Below are 21,754 nucleotides of genomic sequence, written 5' to 3'. Positions count from 1 at the left end.
CCTGCGCTGAAACACAGCAGTCACCGCGGCACCAGACGACCAAGAGTCGCCCACATGCTTAGATGGAGAGTACACTGTACCCACTTATCGTCTCCTCCTGCTTTGGTGTAACGTAATTTAGTCACAACTGCTACATTTCTTTCAAGCTTAAGGGGGCACTTAACTCCCCCACATTCGTTCGAACAGCTTTTAGATGCAGAGCATCTGATTCACTCGCCTTGTCCCTCCGGCGTCGTCGTCGTCGGCGTTGTCCGCGCCTCCCCCATTCTCCTCGCCGCGCCAGCTGCGCTCTCCGCCGCTCACCCCCTCTCCTCTCCGATAGCGAACACTCTCTCGCGAGGGGCATTGGATTGGATTCGCTTGGATTGGATTGGCTTGGCTTGGCTTGGCTTGGCTTGGCTTGGATTGGATTGGATTGGATTGGATTTGGACTGGATTGGATTAAAGTGGATTGTGTTGGATTGTGTTGCGTCATAGCCGCGGCAGACGCGCTCGGGCTGGCGCATGTGCAGTACTCTCTCTTCCGCGGTTTCCTCTCCTTCGGGCGCGCTGCGCATATAACCGGTGTGTCGTTCTCCGGCGAAGCAACATCCACGCTTGGCTCAAACACCTAGAGTTCACACCGCTTTACAAGTACGCCAACGTCGCCATCGGCTGGGACCGGCTTACGCAGTCCCCTCAACGTTATGCGCGCTATAAAACGCGGTCCCTTCGCCGCTCCGCCTATGCGTCGCATCTACACAGGGGTTCCCGCGAGGGGAAGTGGGAGTTTTTTGTTAGGAATGTTTGAGATATTCCACGCTAAAGTAAAATGTGATGTTCCAGCTAAGCCTGTGGACTAGTGCACTATATATTTCACTGCGTGAACCGAACACCGAAAACATTAGCGTGAGCGCGTGGAGACCCTTGACTTATTCGGCACAGGGCGTTTTCACTCCATATTTCAACCCTTGCCGCGCCAGGTAGTCTATAGAGGGAGCGTCCTGCATCTCTGCCCTTTCGCCGAAACGTCGATCCTATTGAATTCTACGTCAAATGAAGCTTGGCGCTTCACATTCCGCCAGGCATTGGGGAGCAAATAGCACACTCATACCTACCTTGCGTCATCAGCTTGCCATGAGGGATCAGCAACCGCTCGTCTTGGTTTTGTTAATTTCAAAATATGGAAATTTGGCTGGGGTGCGTATTGGGCATAATAAAAGGTTACAAGTTTATTGTAAAAAGCTTCCGTAGTCATTCGATAGTTCCAAAGGAAATTCGTCTGTTCCCCTTGCTGCTTCGCAAACTCGCATCTGGCCTTTGTGCGAAATTTTCTTTCGCTCTCTCTCTCTCTCTCTATTCTGGATACAGCATTTTGTTGTGTCAATGCTTAAGATAAAAACAGCAATGTTTTCAATTAAAGGCTTAAGGGAATTACCCTTGAGACAAGTATAGTTTCAACTCACTCTTTGCTTATACAACAGGTAACGTAGTTAAACAACTAAAAAGACAGTATGGGAAGGTTGTGCCAAAAACGAAGCATTTGAGCATTAACTTCGGGCTTTGTTCTTTTCCGTGGCCACTATTATTGCAAAAAAACATGTTTATTGGAAATATCTAAGCCCTGGAGCCTCGTAGAACACGAAATTGTTGTTGAAGGTGTGTACGCAGAATGCTTATAGCACGTAGAAGTAAACGTCAAGAGAATGACAACGATTGGTAGGTCTTCAATAGTGATCAGTCGTATGGTTGAATATAATAAAACACCAATTTTAGTGAAGCGTTCATCACAACACAGCCTGGAGATGATGTTCACACAAACACTGACATTTGGCAGTTTTTTTCGACAGAACACTTGATGACGATGTCCACACAATGTTTCACAGTCTTGTCTTGGTCGCAGCTTCTCCGTAACGAACGGTAAGCATCTCCCACTTCTTCACCCCTCCACACCTATTTTATCACTCCCACACCCTCCTCAGTGTAGCGTATGAATGAGAAGTAATCTCGAAGCCACCTGACATCCAAAAAATACGTTTTGCTTCAAATACCTTTTGTATCCCCGAAGAGTATCTATGATTGCTCTTTGTCACATGCCTGTTGGGCCGGATGAGCCCACCCACGGACTTGTGAAACTAATGACAACCTCTGATTTTGAAACGAGTCACAACAAGTGGGCAGACAATGACACTATCTCCGTAACGCAAATAACGCTATGCCTTGTAGATCCCCTGCTCTTTGTCGCCCACTGCTGAACAGTGAGGGAGATGTCGCGTAGCAGTCTCCTCCCACGAGCACTTAATCAGAGGGTGGAGAGAAGTTAGGAAGCGTGACCTGCAGTAGTGTAAAATAGTTGATTCTATACCATGGGATCCAACTCTGGCTTGTAGTTAAGCACCTTTGATACCATGAGTGTCTGAAAGTAATATGGAAATCTCAGAGTTCCATGCTTGTGACCGAACACTTTCCCTCAGTGGGCGGCAGCACTTCTCACCAAAACAATATATATATGTATATATTGATGCAGTACAATTTTCGCATTCCTGCATTGGTGTCACATTTTAGTTTTAAGCAGTTGGCTATATTCCACGCCTTCAACTGACGTAAAAACAGACTCTTCACAAATTATTTGAAGTTCCAGCGTTCAACGCCAGCCTTATTAATACGCGGGGAATCGTGCGTTTAACACCAGCCACATAAAGATTATAATGTGGGCGGGCATTATTGGGCCAGGACAGCAGTATGCTTCAGTCCACCGCCAGGTACATGTGACATCAAATGCAAAATCCTGTTTCACTTAAGAGCAGCCCTTAAAAGGTTGAAAAGGAAAAGTGCCTGAAAGGGTGCCCGAGGAAGGGTTGGCTTTTTGATTCATCAAACATCTTAGATTGCTCTGCCTTTCTCTGATGCGGCATATGGTCCTTGCGGACGTTCGGAATTATTCGACGCACAGTGCATGCTGGCCCCTCGACAACGACAGTAACTCCGAAACAGCCCACGTATACGAACAACGCGGCGGAGATTGGGTGGCTACGTGCTTCCAGGTGCATTTGCAGATCCTTCTGGTCGGTGTCCGTTGGTGACGACGGTGCTGCAAACGATGCCCTGCAGAGGCGCCTGGTGACCCTTGGCGGCCAGTGCCACCGAGGCTCTCCGCCGCTGCATCAGCAGCCCCTTGAGGGTGGCGAAGGGCAGCTCCACTGTCACGTGTGCCACGTACGCCAGCAGCACCGACACCAGCGTGTGGCCCAGGAAGCTATAGCACTGCGATCACCAAATGGTACAACAAAACACACATGTCAGAGAATCAAAAGCGCGTGCTCGTCGGTACAAAACTTGCGACCAAGCCACACGTAATAAATAAGTCGTAACTAATATTTATATGCAACTTTGGCTTTAAAATTTCTATTGATTATTTAAAAAGACAATAGCAGCCACATGTCATTGTTGCGTAAACATGGGCCCTCTCTACCGAATCATAGTGGAAGGCCCCACACCCTTACCCAACCACTACTCCTCAACATTTCAACGCAGTGGGTGTAGCTGCTGACGAGCAACAACCCATCGGATGCTGGAAGAGAGGGCATCAGGAGCAAGCTCCCTCCAGGCACCTCGAAGTCCACCTTCGAATGCCCTAACAGGGCACTCGCTGTTTACAACAAAATGCATTCAATTAATCAGTGTGGAGACAATTCCGTGTTAGTTAATTTGGTTAGCAGTTTTTTGCGGTGTGATATAACGCGAGGATTACTAAAATTTGACGATAAGAATTACCTGTGACTTTGTAGAAGTCTTATCTTTAAAAAAATGAGTAGCCCTTCCACTTTATGGCGGTAGGTGACCCGTGGAACTTTTCAGAAACACCACTAACCCTCGCCTTCCAAATACTTCAAAGAAAAGGAAGTAGTGCCACCGGGTGTAGCCCGAAAGAACCCATTCCCATTTGACCCCTTCCCGTTTGAACCCATTCCCGAAACGCCCTTCCCGCTTGACCCGTGCCGTGTGCGCCCGTTCCCGGAACGACCTTCCCGTTTGGGCGCTTCCTGTTTCAGCCCGTTCCCAAAACGCCCTTCCCGTTACAACCCGCTCCCAAAACACCCTTCTCATTTGAACCCGCATCGTTGCAACGCATTTGAATTTCTGAAAATATGCGTTACCGTCTTCGAAACTGTCCCCCAAAATGCGCTTACAAGCAATTGATGGGCCATGCACTAAAAACTTGTATGCAGCAATTTTTCCGGAATCGACTGATATTTCTGGCCGATAAATGTTTCCGAATGTCTTAGGCCGATACTGCCCTCTTGACAAAATATTTGTAGCTGCGAAAGTGTACTAGAAAGATACCCAATATCTCGAGCAATGCACGAATTGGATTTTTATGCAGTTGGTGTCCGTACGTGCGGCTGAAATTTATTTATCAGCCGCTCTTATGCTCATTGTTTGGAGCGTAGCTTTGTCTTCGGGTTCGAGAGATTTATGGCTCAAAGTGCCTTTCCTACGTGAGTAATGGGCAGATATTTTTTTTTTATTTACCGATACTTTATGGCCTGGTCGTGCTCATGCAGGAGTGAACATAAAAACACATCAGTATTGGTTGGCGTCGTTTAGAAACGCCCCACACAAATAAGTAAAAGACGTAAATATGTAATAGACGCAAAGGGGTCCGAAAAAACAAGAATATGCATTCGTAATGTATTCCAATTTTAAAATACGGCGATTCAACCAGAACACATATTTACAATACGTGGGGAAAATTCTTCTAACGATGCTGAGTTCACTGTTCGTTCAGTTAACTTATTCCAGTAAGAAATTGCCCGAGGAAATAAAGAGAGCTTTCGAATAGTAATTCAGCTGATTGGCTGCCTAATAGTCTTACTATGATGTCTTCTCGCCGAACGCCTGAAAGGCCCTTAGAGGTAGTATTCTCGCGACAATTTTAAGTTTCTGTAATAAAGAAAATTTAGGCTAGAGACGACCCTGCGCTGCTTAAGTTTCTGAAGGTTTGCCTTATTATGCATATTGAGTACGCTAGAGTGAAGAGAATAAACAGAATCAATAAAACGCAAAGCTAACTTTATAATTTTCGCCGCTTCTCATGACTGCGATTTTTTTATAGCCAGATGTGGCATATGTATCAAGATACATAGGGTTACTTTATTGTTATACATCTTTTTATCTTTTATAGTTTTCATCTGTTTCTTTTCGATATTGATGTACACTTGTGCTATTATAACGATTAAATGTGTTAGTGCGCCAAATGCGATTTCTTTCAAAGTGAGGGTGTTTTTGCGATTTTTTATTTGTCACTTCTGCGGCGCCTTTCTGGTCTTTTTGATTTTATCATGTTTTGGTTTGTTAATTTAAAAGATTTGTTTGTTAATTTAAAAGATTTGTTTATTAATTTGTTAATTGTGAATTTGTTTGTTAGGCTTTGTTAATTTAACAGATTTGTTAATTGGTATGACGAATTGTAACCAAATGTCGTCGTCTCTAGATTCAAAAAGTGAAGCCCAGGTTTGAAGAGCAGCCGAGGACTCTGGATGTACTGAGTATGCTATCGCAGCGGCTGTGAACAAACGGAAATAAATGAAAAACAATATGAAAATGTTTTTATAACGTTTCATAAAATGGGTGCGTTATTCCGGGAACGGGCTACATAGGAAAATACGAAACGGGAAGGTTCTTTCGCCCCGGGTTGAAATGGGAAAGAACAAACGGGAAGGTTGAAATGGGAATGGGTTCAAACGGGAACGGGCCAAGTGGGAAAGGGCGAAACGGGAAGGAACAAGCGGGAAGGGTGAAATGGGAATGGGTTCAAACGGGAACCTCCCGTGCCACCAGCCGTGGGGACGTATGTGGTGTACATAAAAAACACGAAAAGTTGATCTGTACCGTACAGATACCCCCATACACACCGAAAGCTGACACTAAGAACTACGTCTGCACGCACTCCGCCTGGGTGAAATGTAATCAACCCATTCCGGTAACAATCATCGTTGACTTCAACGCGGATGCCTCCAACGAAGATGGTACTAAGCGACCCCCCAATAACTTTAGACATGAGAATCACCACAACCAGAACGCCACCAACCAACACAATGCCGCAATGTCACCAACTGCGCAGACGGGGTGTATATAGAGTGGGTATGTAGGTATGCCATTTACGAGTGCGGCGAACTGGGCAAGTTGGTGAATGTTCACGGTGAAAACAGCGCATCCAAGACGAAGACAGAGAAGGGAAAACAGCGCCGTGTTTCTGTTTTCACCATGAGGTATGCCATTAACACAATGTCACCAACTGTACGGATGTATGTATTACACAGAAAAGGTGTGAATCTTTATCTTCCCCCCTACATGTCCCCAAAACACTAAAACCTGTCATTGATACCTTCGTGAGCACGCACTTTGAACGGGTGATGTGACCAACACACTCCGGTGGTAGCCTTTGGTGACTTGAATGTAGATGCCTCTACACGAGACAAGAAGCGGCTCATCTAGTTGACTTTGAAAAGGTTTGGATTAGGGAAGGCACGCATTGTTGGCATGGTGTGCGAAGCCTTCAATCATGGAAATGGAGGGCGTTACACGGTTCGCCATTTCCAGTAATTATTTTATCTTTTTCTTATTGTTTTAGTTTTTCAAAATTTCGTTCGACCGATTATCTCCATTTAAGTTATTCTAACAATTACATTTGAAACTTTTGCGAATTCTGCACTTTTTTGGAAATGCAGGGCGTCACACGCTCCAGGCTGTGGGGGTTCTCGGTAAAGAATGCTACTCATTAATACCAGGGTGACGTCACATATTGAATTAGGCAAGAGCGACCGAACCTGCAGGCGTTTGACTGTCCTGGGAAAAGCTGTTTATGGCTCTATCACGCGGCAACAGCAAAGAAAGGTTCCACTAGCTAGGTTCCACGTTCTGGTTGGAACGCACGTGGAGCGCGGCCACGCGGTTCTATAAACCATGCAGTCGGCCGCCTCCATTCACGCGCGTCTCCGCCGTACTGCAGCGCTGGCGTCGAGGAACCCGGCCTGTTGCAATGGGCGCGGTAAATTCAAATTGCCTTGAGCAAACTATTAGTGTCTTTACCTTGGGATGAGCGCGACGGTGCAGGAATGGCATGAGAAGGGGGAAAGCAAAGGGGGGGGGGGCGTTTCCTTGGCAAATGTCTACAAAGACTATCGTCTTTTGACATTTCCTACGAAAGGAGCAGATACGCGGCCAATTCTTCTTTTTTTTTTTTTGTTCTATTGCATGCGACAGTCCGGTGTTCCTCAGAACACTGTGGCCGTTCGGTGGATCCGCCTTTGCAGGGCTCACTTAGTCGTTCGAATTTCGTGCCCGAAGGACGCAGAGGCTTTGCGGAGCTTTTCCCAAGCGGACACCTTTGACAAAGCCGAGCGCCAGGCCCAGGGCCGCTTGTCGCCATTTCTACCGCTAAGTGTCCGGTGGTGGGATTCTAACCAACAACCTCCCGAAGCCGAGACGGGCGCCCAAACCACTACGCCAGGGCTGAGGTAATTTCTAGGGAGGATAAAATTGTTATTTAACGCTACGAAAAAAAATAATTCGGGATTTTAGCGCTTCGCCGTCCTATAAGCTTCAGCTGACACCCATCGCCAGATATTTTAGGGACGAAATGGAACTCATTGATTCGCACCTTTGATTGCAGGCTCTGGCGGCATTTACTGCAGCCACAATAACCCCGCTCCGGGAGACGGCGTTTCAGTAGTTTTATAAAGACCACAACGCCTGCCCCAGTATCTGCAGGGAGCTCTCGGCGTTGAGAAGGGCGCTGCGGTGGTCAAGGTCAGCGGACGTGCTTCACATCGGCTCCTGCTTAAATGACAATTAGTACAGCGTCAATCAACTGGTATCGTTGCGAAATTAGTACCAGAAGATCCGGGAAGGTACCGCGCACACTCCGATACCAAGTTCAACCAAGTGGTACGTGAACTTTGGACTTTTTTCCCGATTTTCTCGGAGCCACGGCATCACCCCGAGCCAAGCCTAACCGCTCAGCCGGGGAAAACACGGCAAGCATAGACCGTTAGGCCTAGCGAGCCGAGGCTTGGCTGATACAATGGACACGGCCACGTCGCCCGAAGTGTCACCGACCCCGAGTTCTGACGACATGGGCCGGATGTGCGTCGAGTTTAATGGCCAGGAAATGACATAAGAAGACGACGCGGCGGCAGCGGATTCAACGGAAGTCGTTCACCGCTCCAAAAAGCCGAGGAAGAAGAGCGTGCCGGCAACTACGCACCAACCGCGCCCGAGGGCGAAGACATTTGCCAAAAAGGCAGCAGCTACGGTGACGATGCCGGCAAGAATCACCGACGTACTGCCGATTGAGGATACCAAGATCGTCGCGCGGCCGCGGGGCGGTTTATGTATTGCAAAAACACCCATCGCAGTCATGGCGGCGGCGGTCACAACAGCGGCCAATATACTGGGAAAAGTAGCGGCGGGCGACACATTCCTGCCAAACAACGAGCAGAATATCCTGGTCGTGAGTACTACCTGATCTTTCTCGGGCACGCAAGTATGCCAGGATTCAGGAGATAAAAATCGGAGAACAGATGCACGAGGTGGGAGCGTACATGACGGTTCCCGACAGCGTGGAACCGTCATGTTCCACGAGGGGTGCCAACGCAGCACACTCCAACAGAAATTAACAAAAGCATTGTAACCAAGGGTAACCCGACCGCGGTAGGAGCGAAACGAATTGGGACCTCGACCACCGTTATCGTGGCCTTCGAGGGGGAAAAAGTACCTGATTATGTTTTCTATGGGCCAGCAGTGATGAAGTGTAGCCTCTACAGAAAACACTTCGATGTGTGTAAAACTTGCGGGAAAGTTGGACACAGAAAGGATGTATGTCCCACGCCGAAAGACCGGGTGGGCTTCGGCTGCGGGGCAAACAACCCGGGCGAAGGCCACACCGAGGTTTGCAAACCAAAATGCAGAATTTGCGATGGCAAGCACCCACGGGCGGCAAGAGCTGTAAAAATAAATTTAAGACGCCGTACATCGTCACAAAGAGGCGATGGGAGAGTGTCACAAACTCGAGCGTACGACGTCTAAACGTACCGTATAAATTTTTCATTTTTATTGTACAGCGCCTAATTCTTCTTACACTCGTCCGATTCATTCAGTTCGGTTCTATTCGCCCCGAGACAAGGCTGGAACTTTCGCGAACGAAGAGGCGGTAATACGATCACCCGCCGGCTCGCCGGCAAGAAAACAACAAAAATAAAACCCCCGCCGCTCCGGTTTCGTCGAAGCTTCCAGTACTTTCGAGGAGGTGCGCGTGGCCTTGCCAGTTCTAAAGAGCGTCGATGATTCTAGAAGGGAGAAGAGTGAAGTTATTCGATGACGGCGGCGGACGTATTGTGTTTTGTGCTCTCCCTCTCCGCGCCGGCACGGTTATAAAAAGAGAAGCCGCGCCTAAGCAAACCAGCTACGTATGGCAGTCGTGATGTGACAACGGCACCTGTCAGTTTGTGCATCACACCATCGGCGACCCGCGCCCTGGAGGACTCCAACGTACTCCCGGGCCTCGAATCACCGTGATCGTCTCGGACGGCCTGGCCTACAGCGAAGCCACGCTTCCCAGGTAGCCGAATCGCCTCCGACAGCGGTGCATCGTCCGGCCCGGTCGGTGAATATGCTGGGACTCTGTCTCTCATATGCATCGAACTGTTCGTTTCTTTTTAGTTAACTGCTCTGATTCGTAATATTCATTTGTTAACGCTCCTGTTTGTAACATTTTGTCTAATTTTGGATTGTTTCTTGTATTCGAATTCGATCTAAGTTGTCTGTCATTATCGATCCGTTACCTCGTGCTTGTGTTGTAACTTGCCTATCTGAATATAGGTCTTTGTGCTGTTTTTTTTCGTTCAAGGCTCATGCTCATTCTTGCCGCTCTGGTCGGCGAAAGCCGCACATCAGACGGCCACCCCCCTTTGTCACCTGTGCCCTGTGGATTCGGTGGGGTTTGTTGGCTATCTTGAGTCGGCTCCCCATATCTTCTGACAGAGCACCCTAATTTAAGAAACGGGCGTTCGAAAGCCTCCGCGAACATAAGCTCGCTGAGCGAATAGACAAGCTAGAAGGCAACGTGACGCATCTGACGGCTCGTGTAACGAGCCTAGAACAGACGTGCCAAAGCATCTCGGAAGTAGTACACCAGACCACCGCGGCGGTTCGTCAACTAATGGAACAAATGAATAACATCCAAGCATGGATCGTAACTCAAATAAGACAGTGAGAACAACGGCGATGAGCCTCACGGCGTGGCATTGGAATTGTAATGAATTCGCAAGCAAGAAGGCGGTCTTGCAGCGACACATACAACAACTGGCGAGGAAACCAGACATCATAATGATCCAAGAAACGCTCGTAGAAAAGACCCGACTTCCTGGGTACAGGACGCACACCAGCCCGCCCAGCCGAGCCGCCAATGCTAAGGGACAGGGCGTCTGCACCCTGATGAGGAAGGGCCTCAACTGCGTGGAGAGGGACAGCAAGAACTTATCGAACACACGATGATCGAAGTAATAACTGGAAGGAAGAGGAAGGAGAGCACAATCTTCGTGAACGTTTACAGCAGCCTAGCGCACAGCAAACAAAAATTCAAGGCAATCCTACACAAGGCTTGCAAGACCGGCGGAAGCAAAGACAATCTAGTCATCTGCGGCGACTTCAACGCTCCGTGCCAGGCCTAAGGCTACGCCAAGACGTCGGCCAAGGGACGCGATCTCCTGACCGACGCCACAGACGCGGGCCTCACCCTCGTAACGGACCCGGCGCACCTGATGCGGATCGGTAACTCGGTCAGCAGGGATACCACGCCGTACCTCGCCTTCGTCAGGACGCCGAATGGGGGCTGAGAGCTCGAATGGACCAACACCGGCCAAGACCTGGGCAGCGATCACTTTATTATTGAGGTGACGGTGCCGCTCAGGGGGACATCGGAAGAAACGCGGGTCCACAAAATCACGGACTGGGACCTCCAAAGAAGCCTGTTACCGGCCGAGGAAGAGATCCGGGACGTGGACGAGTGGACAAACAAAATTTTAGAGAAAGTTGCGGGCCAACCAAGGAAATCGATACGGGGAGGAGATAGACAGAATTGACAGCCACCTAGCACACTTGCTGGGGGCGAAAAGATCAATTCAGGAATGGTGGCGAAAAGAATGCACCAACCACAGATTGCGAAAAAGAGTGGCCGAGCTGAATCACACTATCGGAAAGCACTGCCGCACGCTTTGCCGGCAGCAGTGGTACGAGACGTGCAACGCAGCCGACGGCCAAATGCACAGCGGAAGAACGTGGGCCATGCGCCGGCACTTGCTCGACGAAACGAAAACGAAATCACACCAGAAGGACAGCCTAGCCAAGATCCTAAACAAGGCGCTGCGCGAGTTAGGATAAAAAGAAGTAAGCAACCGAATTAACGGCAAGTACCTGCCTGCAAGCCCCGAGGAGTCGCACCCAGACTATCGGGGAGCGCCAAACGAACAATTAGACACGGACATCGAAGTATGGGAGGTGCGGGCAGCGTTGCATGAGCTCAACTGCCGATCCACTGCGGGCCCGGACAAGATCACCAACAAAGCACTGAAGAATCTCAACGAGGCGCCGATTGCGAGCCTTACGGCCCTCTTCAACAAATGCTGGAGGGAGGGCAGGTTACCCAAAATGTGGAGGATGGCGAAAACCATCCTCATCCCCAAACCCGGGAAGACACTGAGCATCGAGAACCTCCGCCCCATCTCCCTGACCTCGTGCGTCGGGAAGGCGCTGGAGCACGTCTTGATGAACCGCTGGCAAAAGTATTTGGAAGACAACGACTTGTTCCCGGAGTCGGTGATCGGCTTCAGGAGCAAAATGAGCACACAGGACGCAATGACACAGCTCAAGGCTGAAATCATCGACGACAAGACCAAGACGCGTGACAACAAGGCCATCCTGGGGCTAGACCTGCTGAGTGTATTCGACAAAGGCAAGCACTCGGCGGTTTTGGTCCAAATCAACGAACTGAACATGGGAGTCCGGACGTAAAACTACGTGCGCGAGTTCCTGGCAGAACGCACGGCAGAAATCCACGTTGGCCACATCACGCTCGAAGAGAAGTAGCTCGGCAGCATAGGGACCCCGAAGGGCTCGGTGATCTCACCGATGCTCTTCAACCTGGTGATGATCGGGGTCGGCCGGCGCCTGAAGGCACTGGCGGATGTGCGATCTATGCCGATGACATCACGTTGTGGGTCCCGGGCGGCAGCAACGGGCACATAGAATCGACACTACAGCAAGTGGTGGAAGCCATCGAGAGCCAACTTGACGGATCATGACTGGTATGCTCCCCGAGCAAGTCAGAACTCTTGGTGTTGCCACCGAATCGCGCAAGAAGGAAGACGGCGGAAGAGGAAGCCGCGGCAAAAGATAAGATCGTCATCCGAACCAGCAACGGACAGGTGATCCCGGAGGTCGGGAAGATCGGAGTGCTGGGCATGTTAATCGAGAAATGTTGTACGAACGGCGAAACCATTAATCGCCTTTCGGCCAAGGTCACAGCGGCCACACGCTTCATAAAGAGGGTCGCCAACATAAAGGCTGCCATGCAAGAGGACAGCCGGCTACGGCTAGTTCAATCGTTCGCCATGAGCCACGTGGTGTACGTCGCCGCCTTCCATAACTGGCGGTTAGACGAACGAAACAAGATCAACGCGATGATACGGAAAGCCCACAAGGCCGCACTCAGACTTCTCGACTGCACGAGCACCGAGAAGTTGCTGGCCCTCGGCGTGCACAACACGTTCGAGGAGATCGGAAAAGCACAGCGAGCCGCCCAAATCGAGAGGCTCAAGGAAACCAAGACGGGCAGCGCCATCCTCGCCAGACTGGGTCTAGACCCCGGTACGATTGAGGAAGAGCTATGCGGACAAGAAGAGGTACCCGAAAACATCAAGAGGGGAATGTGGGTCTACCCCGTTCCAAAGAACATGGACCCTGAACACATCGGAGAACGGCGGAAGGCTCGAGCCAAGGCCATGGTCGAGCTGCACGCCGAAATGCCGGGCGCGAGGTATACGTGGACGCGGCAAAGTATCGAGGCAAGAAGACGTACGCGGCGGTCGTCCTCGACGCCAAGACCGGCTCAACAGTCACCGCGGCAAGTCTCCGGGCACGTGAGGCGAGATGTGCCGAAGAGATGGCTATAGCCTTAGCCATCGCGGACCCAAACACCAGGACCATTCTGTGCGACTCTAAAGGGGCCGTGCGGAACTTCGCCAGAGGAAGAGTGTGTCGTGGAGCAGTGCGGTTGCTCACCTCGCTGGACTTCGCGAGCAGGCACGTGACAGTGAAGTGGTTCCCCGCACACGCGGGGAACGAGGTGTCAGAACATTATCAGAATGAGACGGCGAACTCTACCGCGCGAGTGTTAACGGGCCACGCGGCCGAAGCGAACCCGTCTGTAGAACTGTGGGGGGAAACCAAAGACAGGATGGGGACATATAACGAAATAACGACATACTATAGGATGAGAAGGAGAGAAATGACGCCGCCGCACCCCGGCCTGGCCAGGGAGCAAGTGGTGGTACTAAGACAATTGCAGACAGGTTCCTTACTTACCACGGTCATCGTGAAGCATGTGTGCCCCGAACAATACGAGGACGATACGTGCAAAGTGTGCCGCAGTGTGCGGGCTACGATGGCTCACATCCTCTGGGACTGCTCGGCAAGCTTCCTACAGAAGCGTCAATGAAGACAACCGCGGCGCGGAGCAATGACAAGGACGTACAACTACAGCCCGTCCAGCAGATCCTGGCGGCACTTGAACAGCAGCGTGCGAAAGAAAGCCGAGAGGACCCGGCCGCCCAGCGCGGGCAGGCCAGAGGACCTCGACACGAGTAGTGAGGGCGCGGCCTAGTAAAGAGCCCAGCCCGGAAGACGTTGGGCCGTGTCACGGCGCTTCGGTAACGGAGGCCGCCTGTAGACGATTTTAATGAAGTGTACTCTCTCTCTCTCTCTTTCTCTCTCGGCGTTGGTGAGACATGTGAATGCGCGTGCAGTAATGCGCACAGTAAAGACGCCCGCTCCACGAGTGGGTATAGTTTGAACTTTTATGCCAAGGGCACTCTTAGCACTGACCCCTATGAGTTTCGGTCCTGAACTTCCACAGTCCAGACACCAAACATGGGGACGGCTGTGTCAAGTAATTTTAAAGTAAAAAACTCCCACCTCCCCTCGCGGGAACCCCTGTGTAGATGCTACGCATAGGGGGTTCACGTTGCAGCGTTGGACAGCGGAGCGGAGGAACGGCGCTGGAACGCTGGAGCGGAGTGGCGCAGGCACCGCGTATTGTAGCGCGCATAACGGTGAAGGGACGCGCCGGCGCCAGTGCGTCTGCCGCGGCTATGACGCAACACAATCCAACACAATCCATTTTAATCCAATCCAATCCAATCCAAGCCAAGCCAATCCAAACCAATCCAATCGAATCCAATCCAATGCCCCTCGCGAGAGAGTGTTCGTAATCGGAGAGGAGAGGGGGTGACTGGCGGAGAGCGAAGCTGGCGCGGCGAGGAGAATGGGGGAGGGGTGGACGCCGACAACAACGACGACGACGCCAACGCCGGATGCAGGGACAAGGCGAGTGAATGAGATGCGTTCGCATCTAAAAATTTACTACACGCCGCGGTTTCGCCACGGATGCGCAAATTCACCTTTAGACCTCAGACACACCACCTGCGACACACCCCTTGAAGCGCATCGCATGATTCGCCGATCCCGCTTTTGGCGCTGCGCACAAGGCCCCGTTTTCAGTCATCCTGCTCAACTGATCAGCTGAGCGGCGCGCGGTCGCGGACGCTCAGCTGATCGGCAGCCGACCAACCCCGCCGCCTTCCACGAGTGCGCCGCTGGGTCGACTCGGGCCACGTGACTCATCTTGCGCACGGTGAAGAGGAACACCGCGTTCGCCGCGAATGAAAGCGAGCCTGGGCCTCCTTCTGTGAGCGTTGCAGGGGACCGAACGGCGTTGAGCCGTGGTTGGCAGCACAGCTGCATCAAAGGTCAACCAAGCGAAACCAAGACTCCACCAGACTAAGCCAAGCTTTTGCTTTGCATATCCAACGTTAGCTGAGCTAAACCGCAGCCATTTCTGTCTTCACTTTGCAAGTCATCCTCGGTATATTGAAGGGAAACCCTGAGCGACTCATGATGGCGTACGTTGACTGCACTGAGCAAGAAGCGAATGCGCATCTGCATCCTTCATTGTTGGTGGACTTAATGCGGATGCGTCTGAACCAATAAAAATTTACGCTTCTTTCTTGTTTGTGATTGAATGCTTCGGTTTTGAGTGTTACATTGGCCCGAACGTACCCACCACAGCCCGAAGAAACTCAGCAGATTTGGTGTTAGCTGGTTTGGTACACTTAACAGCTTCTCCGATCATCCACTTCTGTAAAACAGGATGACTCCTTAAGTTTGTTTTGTCGCCGTTGCTGTCTGTTCGTTTCTAATGTGTTGTCCTCCTTGTGGTCACATTTTAAGTCTTTCTTTTCTGGCCGTAATTAAATCCATAAAAAAACTTCGTTTTTTTTTCACTTGTTAGATTATGTTAACCGCAGGCTTGCATACAGAATAGGGAAGGAAGCCGGGAGCGCTGCTCTTGAAGGTCATTCACACACCTTCTTGCGATCATTCACAAAATTCAGCCACCTTAGCAATTGAGATGCGAAGACTGAGCGAACGGCAGGGCTGGTGGTCTTCGCTAACTGGGCTTTTCTTAGGTCTTCCCATTTTATCGGTAAATAGGACAGTGATCTCTCTCAACTGGGGGAAAACCTGCACGTCAGAGCTTACGTCATCACTAGGCACAGCTAGGGCTGGGCGTCGGCTAAAAATTTTAACCCGATTAATCGGAAGGCTTTAATAGGTTATTTGCTCGATTAATCGGTTGCGTTGGTTTATGAATAAAAATAGTTAAAAGTAATAGTTTAACTATAATCATAATACAGTAAATGTCGTTGATTCGAACTCGGTTAATTCGAACTTATTCGAAAGTAATTCGTAAAGTAGGTAATTCGAAAGTAATTAATAGATACGGTAAAAAAAGATTGTGTCATGCTCTTTAGCTCAACATCCCCCTTTCGCTCGCTTTCGGATCAAAGTTACTCGATCGCCTTGTGGAGTGGACGCCAATTTTGACCTGCAGAAATGCGTTTCACTTGCCAGCCTCAGTTACCGTCTTAATTTTTATAATACGTGCCAAGGGTTTTTATATCTTTTATGAGCAATATTTGATACCTTGGTTGCGATCTTTATGAGTGAAGCGTCAAATTACACTGCATGTCGTCATAGCTATACGTACAATACATCACTGATTGCTTACGTTGTGCTTATGCAAAAACCATGGCGAATTCCCTGTGAATTTGTGCAGTCGAGAATAGGGCCCCAGGACGCTTATCACTGCGTTCACCAATCGCACTACTATTTCTAGCATCAGGAAGATCGGCGCTTGTTGTATATTATGTATTTGCAGAAGGCGCCGATTGACGCAGGTTTACTTACGCCACAAGTGGTTTATAAAACGGTAAAACAATGTTGACTGCCTGCTACCCACTTTTGTACGGCGTACATTTCTATTAACAGTAGCCATTCCTGTCTGTCTTGGCTATCAGCTTGTGGTTTTAATCGCTATCATCTCTGAGCATACCTGCGTCATTTTCTGTTGTGATGCAAGGCAGGCTATTTGAGCAGAGATTTCGAGATTTCGGCACACGATCTAGAACAGAGTCGAGATTTCGGCACGCGTCAGGGATTGCCAGACGGTCGGTATGAATCCAGAACCCTCCCCTACGGCGCCCCTCATAGCCCAGTTGATAGCAACGATTTGCTGAACCCCCAACTTTTTAAAAAATTTTGTTATGCGCTCGTGGCATCAAACAACTGCGCCCCCTATAGTTGCGTGTCGTCCATCGCTGTTTACGACCTCTTGGCGACGTCTGTGTGACGCTGCAATTTTAACTTTTGTCAACAGATTTCCAGGCTTGTTAAATCCTCCATGGTCTTGCCTTCACCGTGCTCCTAAGATTATGCCGCTGATATCTACGGCCCGCGTCCTTGGCCTTTTTCGTAAATATGGAGACAAAATGAGCTACCAATACGAAATAAAAACTCACCTGACATCTTCAATGTGTACTTTGTGCCTCGTACACTTGCACGTTTTTATGACGCGTTCTGCGTGACACGCAATTACATCGGCAGTCTCTCTTCCGAGTTCTCCGTGTAACTGAGAGACTGCAAGGTCACTAGTCACACTGACTGCACGTGCTATGGCGGACATTCTTTCTTCAACGTACCATGCTGAACTGATCGAGGTTGACGATTTCTCTCGATGTGGCGACGTGCATGTAGATGACCAGAGGATGAATCAGGTAGATGAGGTAGGATAGCGTGCTGAGAGGCACCAGGCCGCTCCACGACAGGGTTGTGTTGATTAGTCCTGCACAAAGAGATAAAGGAGGAAAGAATGTGGCAGTGGTTATGGGCGTTGGGACCTGATTGTTACCACTGTTTTAGACCGCGCGAAGCCCTTTTAATGTTGTTCACACCATTTACGAAAATTCGGGCTCTAACGCCTCACCACAAGTTGAGCAAACCCGTCAAAAGCACGCTGTATTCGTTATACCTCCTAAATGAAAAACGTCATTGTTGTACATTACAGCCACTGAACAAATGATACTAGTTACTTTTACAGCAATGATCCCAAACAATATCGTGAAGCGCGGTTTTTTTTATCATAAATGTGGGATTCAAACTGTTTTCTGCGTGGAAAATTATCACTTAATTGAATGGGGCTTAAAGATTAGTAGAAATCCGAGGCATTGGACCTGATAACACATAAATAAAAGCACCTTTCTTATTTCGGTGGTAAAAAAAGATAATGCGGAATCTGCGAGCGCCCGCGTGCCTTTAAGGTTTCTTGGCCACCCGTCCGCGTGAACGCGCGCACACACACACAGCCCCTCCAACTCATACGCAACCTTTTTTATCAACCTTAAAGGCGAAGCCGGGTGGCATGTTACTGAACATATCAATAATGACAAAACCTTGCGACAAAATAAATATCACTAATGTTTCTACCAGTGCAGGCGTTGTCAATAGTGAGTTGAGAGAAACCGGCAGATTTTATAAAGCAAATATGACTTTTGTTTGTTTCGCCTGATGGCTGAGGCTAATATGTAGGCCACTCTACGGTCTAAACGACCACGGAGGGGTGTGCGACGCACCAAACGGCAAGCCGGCCAGTTGCGGCGAGTGGGAAAGCACGCAAATAGAGCCGCTTTCCACTTCCTGGAGGAAAAATCACTTCCTGCTCTGGGGACTGCGTATACGCTCGGAAGTTAACCTCAATCTCGTCGAACTTTGCACATTCGAAGACGGGTCGTACTGTTTAGGCGGGGCTTCACGAAAATAAAAGAATGCTTTCTGACGTTTCATGTAGGCATTTCAGACCAAGGCAATGATTCACGGAAAGGGAGCATTCATTCCATACTATTTCATTGCCATGTTGGTGTACGTTGCGAGTTAAGTCTAAAGAGCTCGTCACGGGAGCTGCGCACATTCCATAACCTTATTAGAATTAGTAGTTAGCGGGTTTTTTTTTTTTTTTTTTTTTGCTCGCGAGAAACGAATGGTTCGTTGCAGAAACCGTCGGATATCACGTAACTGCCATCGAGCTGTCGACCACCTGCTCAGAATGGTTTTCAGGAGGACACGGCAGCCGTGGTAACAAGCATGCGGCTCTCTCTCTCTCTCTCTCTCTCTCTCTCTCTCTCTCTCTCTCTCTCTCTCTGCGTTGGTGAGACAAGTGAATGCGCGTGCACCAATGCGCACAGAGCGCAGGCTGCACGCTCGTGCAAGACAGGTGCATGCAGAGGCCGGATGCCACGATACCTGTGCGCGCACAACACGAGCGATGATCGTGGTGGCGGTGCTCTCGTTTTGGGCTACCGCCGAGTTTAAACGACCCCGACATATAGTGAGCAAAAATAGCCGCGACCTTTCAATCCCTAATCGCGCTTTCCGCAGGCTGCACCGCCTTCCTGCCATGCCGTGCGAACGCCAATCTATGCCTTGCTCTGGCCCTCCGCCTGTAAGCCAAAGCCCAACTTTGAGAGCCCTCATGGCTCTGGAGACTCCATTCTATTGAGCTTTTATTTGAAGTATGATTCTGTTTTGTAGACTATTATCATGTGTGTGAGTGAGAGAGAAGGTTCTTTATTAAAAATACGCAGAGAAGTCTGCCTGCATGTTATCACCTACAGTAGAATCTCGATAAACGGAAATAGCTTAAACGGAATTGCCGCTTAAACGGAACAGTTGCCTGGAATTTGGGTGGTTTTGTATTCAGATAACGCAAAAAAACTCTCGGTAATCGGAACTAAAATTTCCGCATCACCGTGTAAACGGAACCAGAAATGGAACTTCTTGTGAAATCCACTGGCATGAGAATCAGCTTTTTACGGTTCCGGCTGTTTCGTTCTTGTGTTTTTTTTTTCTTCCTCCATGCTTTTTTAGCCTTGTTGGCCTCGTAAGCCTCGTCTCGTAAGTGGTTAGCCGTGTTAGCGCAACGAATGCAACATCGCAGTTCTTGTTCCAGTCGTTCGGTCTCGATTCTAGACGCCGAGGCTACAGGGCTCACCTTCTATCTCCTCGTTCGTGCCATCGTTGTGCTATTCGTCCTCCATTACCACGTTGCCGTCTTCTAAATTCGGTGGCTCGTAAGCACTCGCGAAGTTGGGGCCTAGCCTCCGTGAAGATGCAGTTGCAAGGACTCAAACAAAAATAATTGACGCATTTTGTAGTGCACAGCGACGCATTGTTGCTAAATCAAATTTGTGAATGCTGTGCCTACGCTTCTTGTAGTTTTCTTGCTTTCTGAAAACTATCAGCTACAGTCACTTTCTAGTGGTTAGAGTTCCATGAAATGCCCTTAGAAGTGTGTACGCACATAAATTTGCACCTTAGAACATCTCTCTCAGTAAACGGAACTCCTGTTAAACGGAACTAATTTTTCCGGTCCCTTGAAGTTCCGTTTATCGAGAGTCTACTGTACATTCTACTCTGCGGGGATGGGGAGGAGGGAATAAAGGCACTATGGGAAGTAATGCGGTAGAGGAAAAAAAGAAAGGCCGAATTAAAAGAGGAGAAAAAAAGTGAAAAAAGAGAGTGTGCTATTGAACATATCTATTGTTCAACGTGTGTTAGCCGTGTTCGGGTGCTTCATCTCCATCTTCGGCGGTGACTCACAAATACGATCCGCTAAAAGACAAAGTTTCTTAAACCAGAGTGGTCACAACATCCAATTATTTCTAGTCTCAGAACTAAAACAGCGTTGACCTGAGACTGCTCTCCGAATTCCTCCATCCCACATTTTTATCCTACACCCGTCTTCTTCCGACTTACTTGCATCCAGACAGCGACTATTTCCCCGCCGTAATTTTATTTATATCCACCTTTCCTGTAAACCATTACTTAGAGGTAAGCCTCGGCGTCCTTAAAGTGTGCCTGTTCCCTAAGGTTTGTTAAGTTCTTGCCTGTTCATTGTTTCCCGTTCAACGACCCTTTATAAATGCAATTTGAGCTGGCCCGAACCGAATGCCATGCCCTCAGAAAGAGCGCGTCCAACTAGCCTCGGGCGTTGCCTGTGCTCGAGCGCTACGTGTGTGAAGAGGGAAGCTGTCTCTGGCATCTCCCACTCCCTGCCCTCCCATTCTATGTTTTGGACAAAATAAAGTTGTTCACCACCATTATCATGGCATGCCTGGAAGCAGCACGAGCCGCTTCGGTAGAACTTGCAACTAACGGTACGGTGTGCTATTTCGCTTGAAGGGGGAATGCAATGGTGAACATTAAAAATCAAGCAGTTAGGCGTAACATTACCTTGAGGGGGCTGTCGAATGACATCGCGAGATTCAGAGGGGGAAAGGCCAGTCAAATGCGTGATAAAAGGGCAAAACTAGAGCGTCTTAATAACCTAGAAGTGCGATTTCCCATTATCTCAGTACTAATGCAAGGCTGTAACGATCGATGTCGTCACCATCACCAACATCGACATGGAGCCGGACAACATTCATCAACATAAATTGGTTTAAGAGAATTAATACACGTACTTAACCTGTTCGTGTATCTGTGAGTGCATTCATCCATAATGACACAGGGCACACTTTCGAAATAAAGAAAACAGACAAATACAGGGTGCTTCTTCGGTATCACTTCCCCGGTGATACTTACCAACGGCTTCTTTAGTGCTATATCGTGTTTACGTTATTCTATTTTCAGCGTATTCTCATCTTCAAGCAAAGCTATCTGCTTGACGATGAGATTAATCTGCTGTGGAACATACTCACTGAATAACGAGGAAACATGAGCTTTGAAAGGTAGTGAAACTGGCTAGAGTGAGCAGATAACTAACATGAAGCCCACAAGTAAGTGAATGAGCTGTAAGAACGGTCTTCCGCGAGCCCGCACGCCGCCAGCTCGCTGCGCACCAGCAGTTCCGTAAGAGCGGTCATTGCTACTGCCTAGGACTGGTAGGGAAATACGGCCGCGGGTTCGATTCCCGGGCGCGGTGGCCGCTTTTCTGATGGAGGCGAAAAGCATAAACGCCCGTGTGTACGAGATTTCGGCGCACGTTAAAGATCCCCAGGTGGTCAAAATTAATCCGGAGCCCTCCACTACGGCGCGCCTCATC

General features: G+C 49.4%; 1 protein-coding gene across 1 annotated transcript in view; it reads right to left on the bottom strand.

The window, feature by feature from the left end:
* Positions 1–1,728: 1,728 nt before the first annotated feature.
* Positions 1,729–21,754, bottom strand: part of LOC144143898 (nose resistant to fluoxetine protein 6-like) — a 100,812-nt gene continuing 80,786 nt past the window's right edge. Inside the window, exons 15-16 of the mRNA XM_077675482.1 lie at positions 17,358–17,500; positions 1,729–3,243 (exon numbers count right to left, since the gene is read on the bottom strand). Of these exons, the coding sequence (XP_077531608.1) occupies positions 3,010–3,243; positions 17,358–17,500 (377 nt within the window). The 3' untranslated portion in view covers positions 1,729–3,009. The remainder of the gene's footprint in view (positions 3,244–17,357; positions 17,501–21,754) is intronic.

Source organism: Haemaphysalis longicornis, unplaced genomic scaffold (assembly GCF_048455015.1).
Source record: "Haemaphysalis longicornis isolate Haplotype H1 unplaced genomic scaffold, Haemaphysalis longicornis Haplotype H1 scaffold_1, whole genome shotgun sequence".
In the NCBI taxonomy this organism is placed as follows: domain Eukaryota; kingdom Metazoa; phylum Arthropoda; class Arachnida; order Ixodida; family Ixodidae; genus Haemaphysalis; species Haemaphysalis longicornis.
The sequence above is the reverse complement of the archived record's forward strand: the minus strand, read 5'-3'. Positions and strand labels throughout refer to the sequence as shown.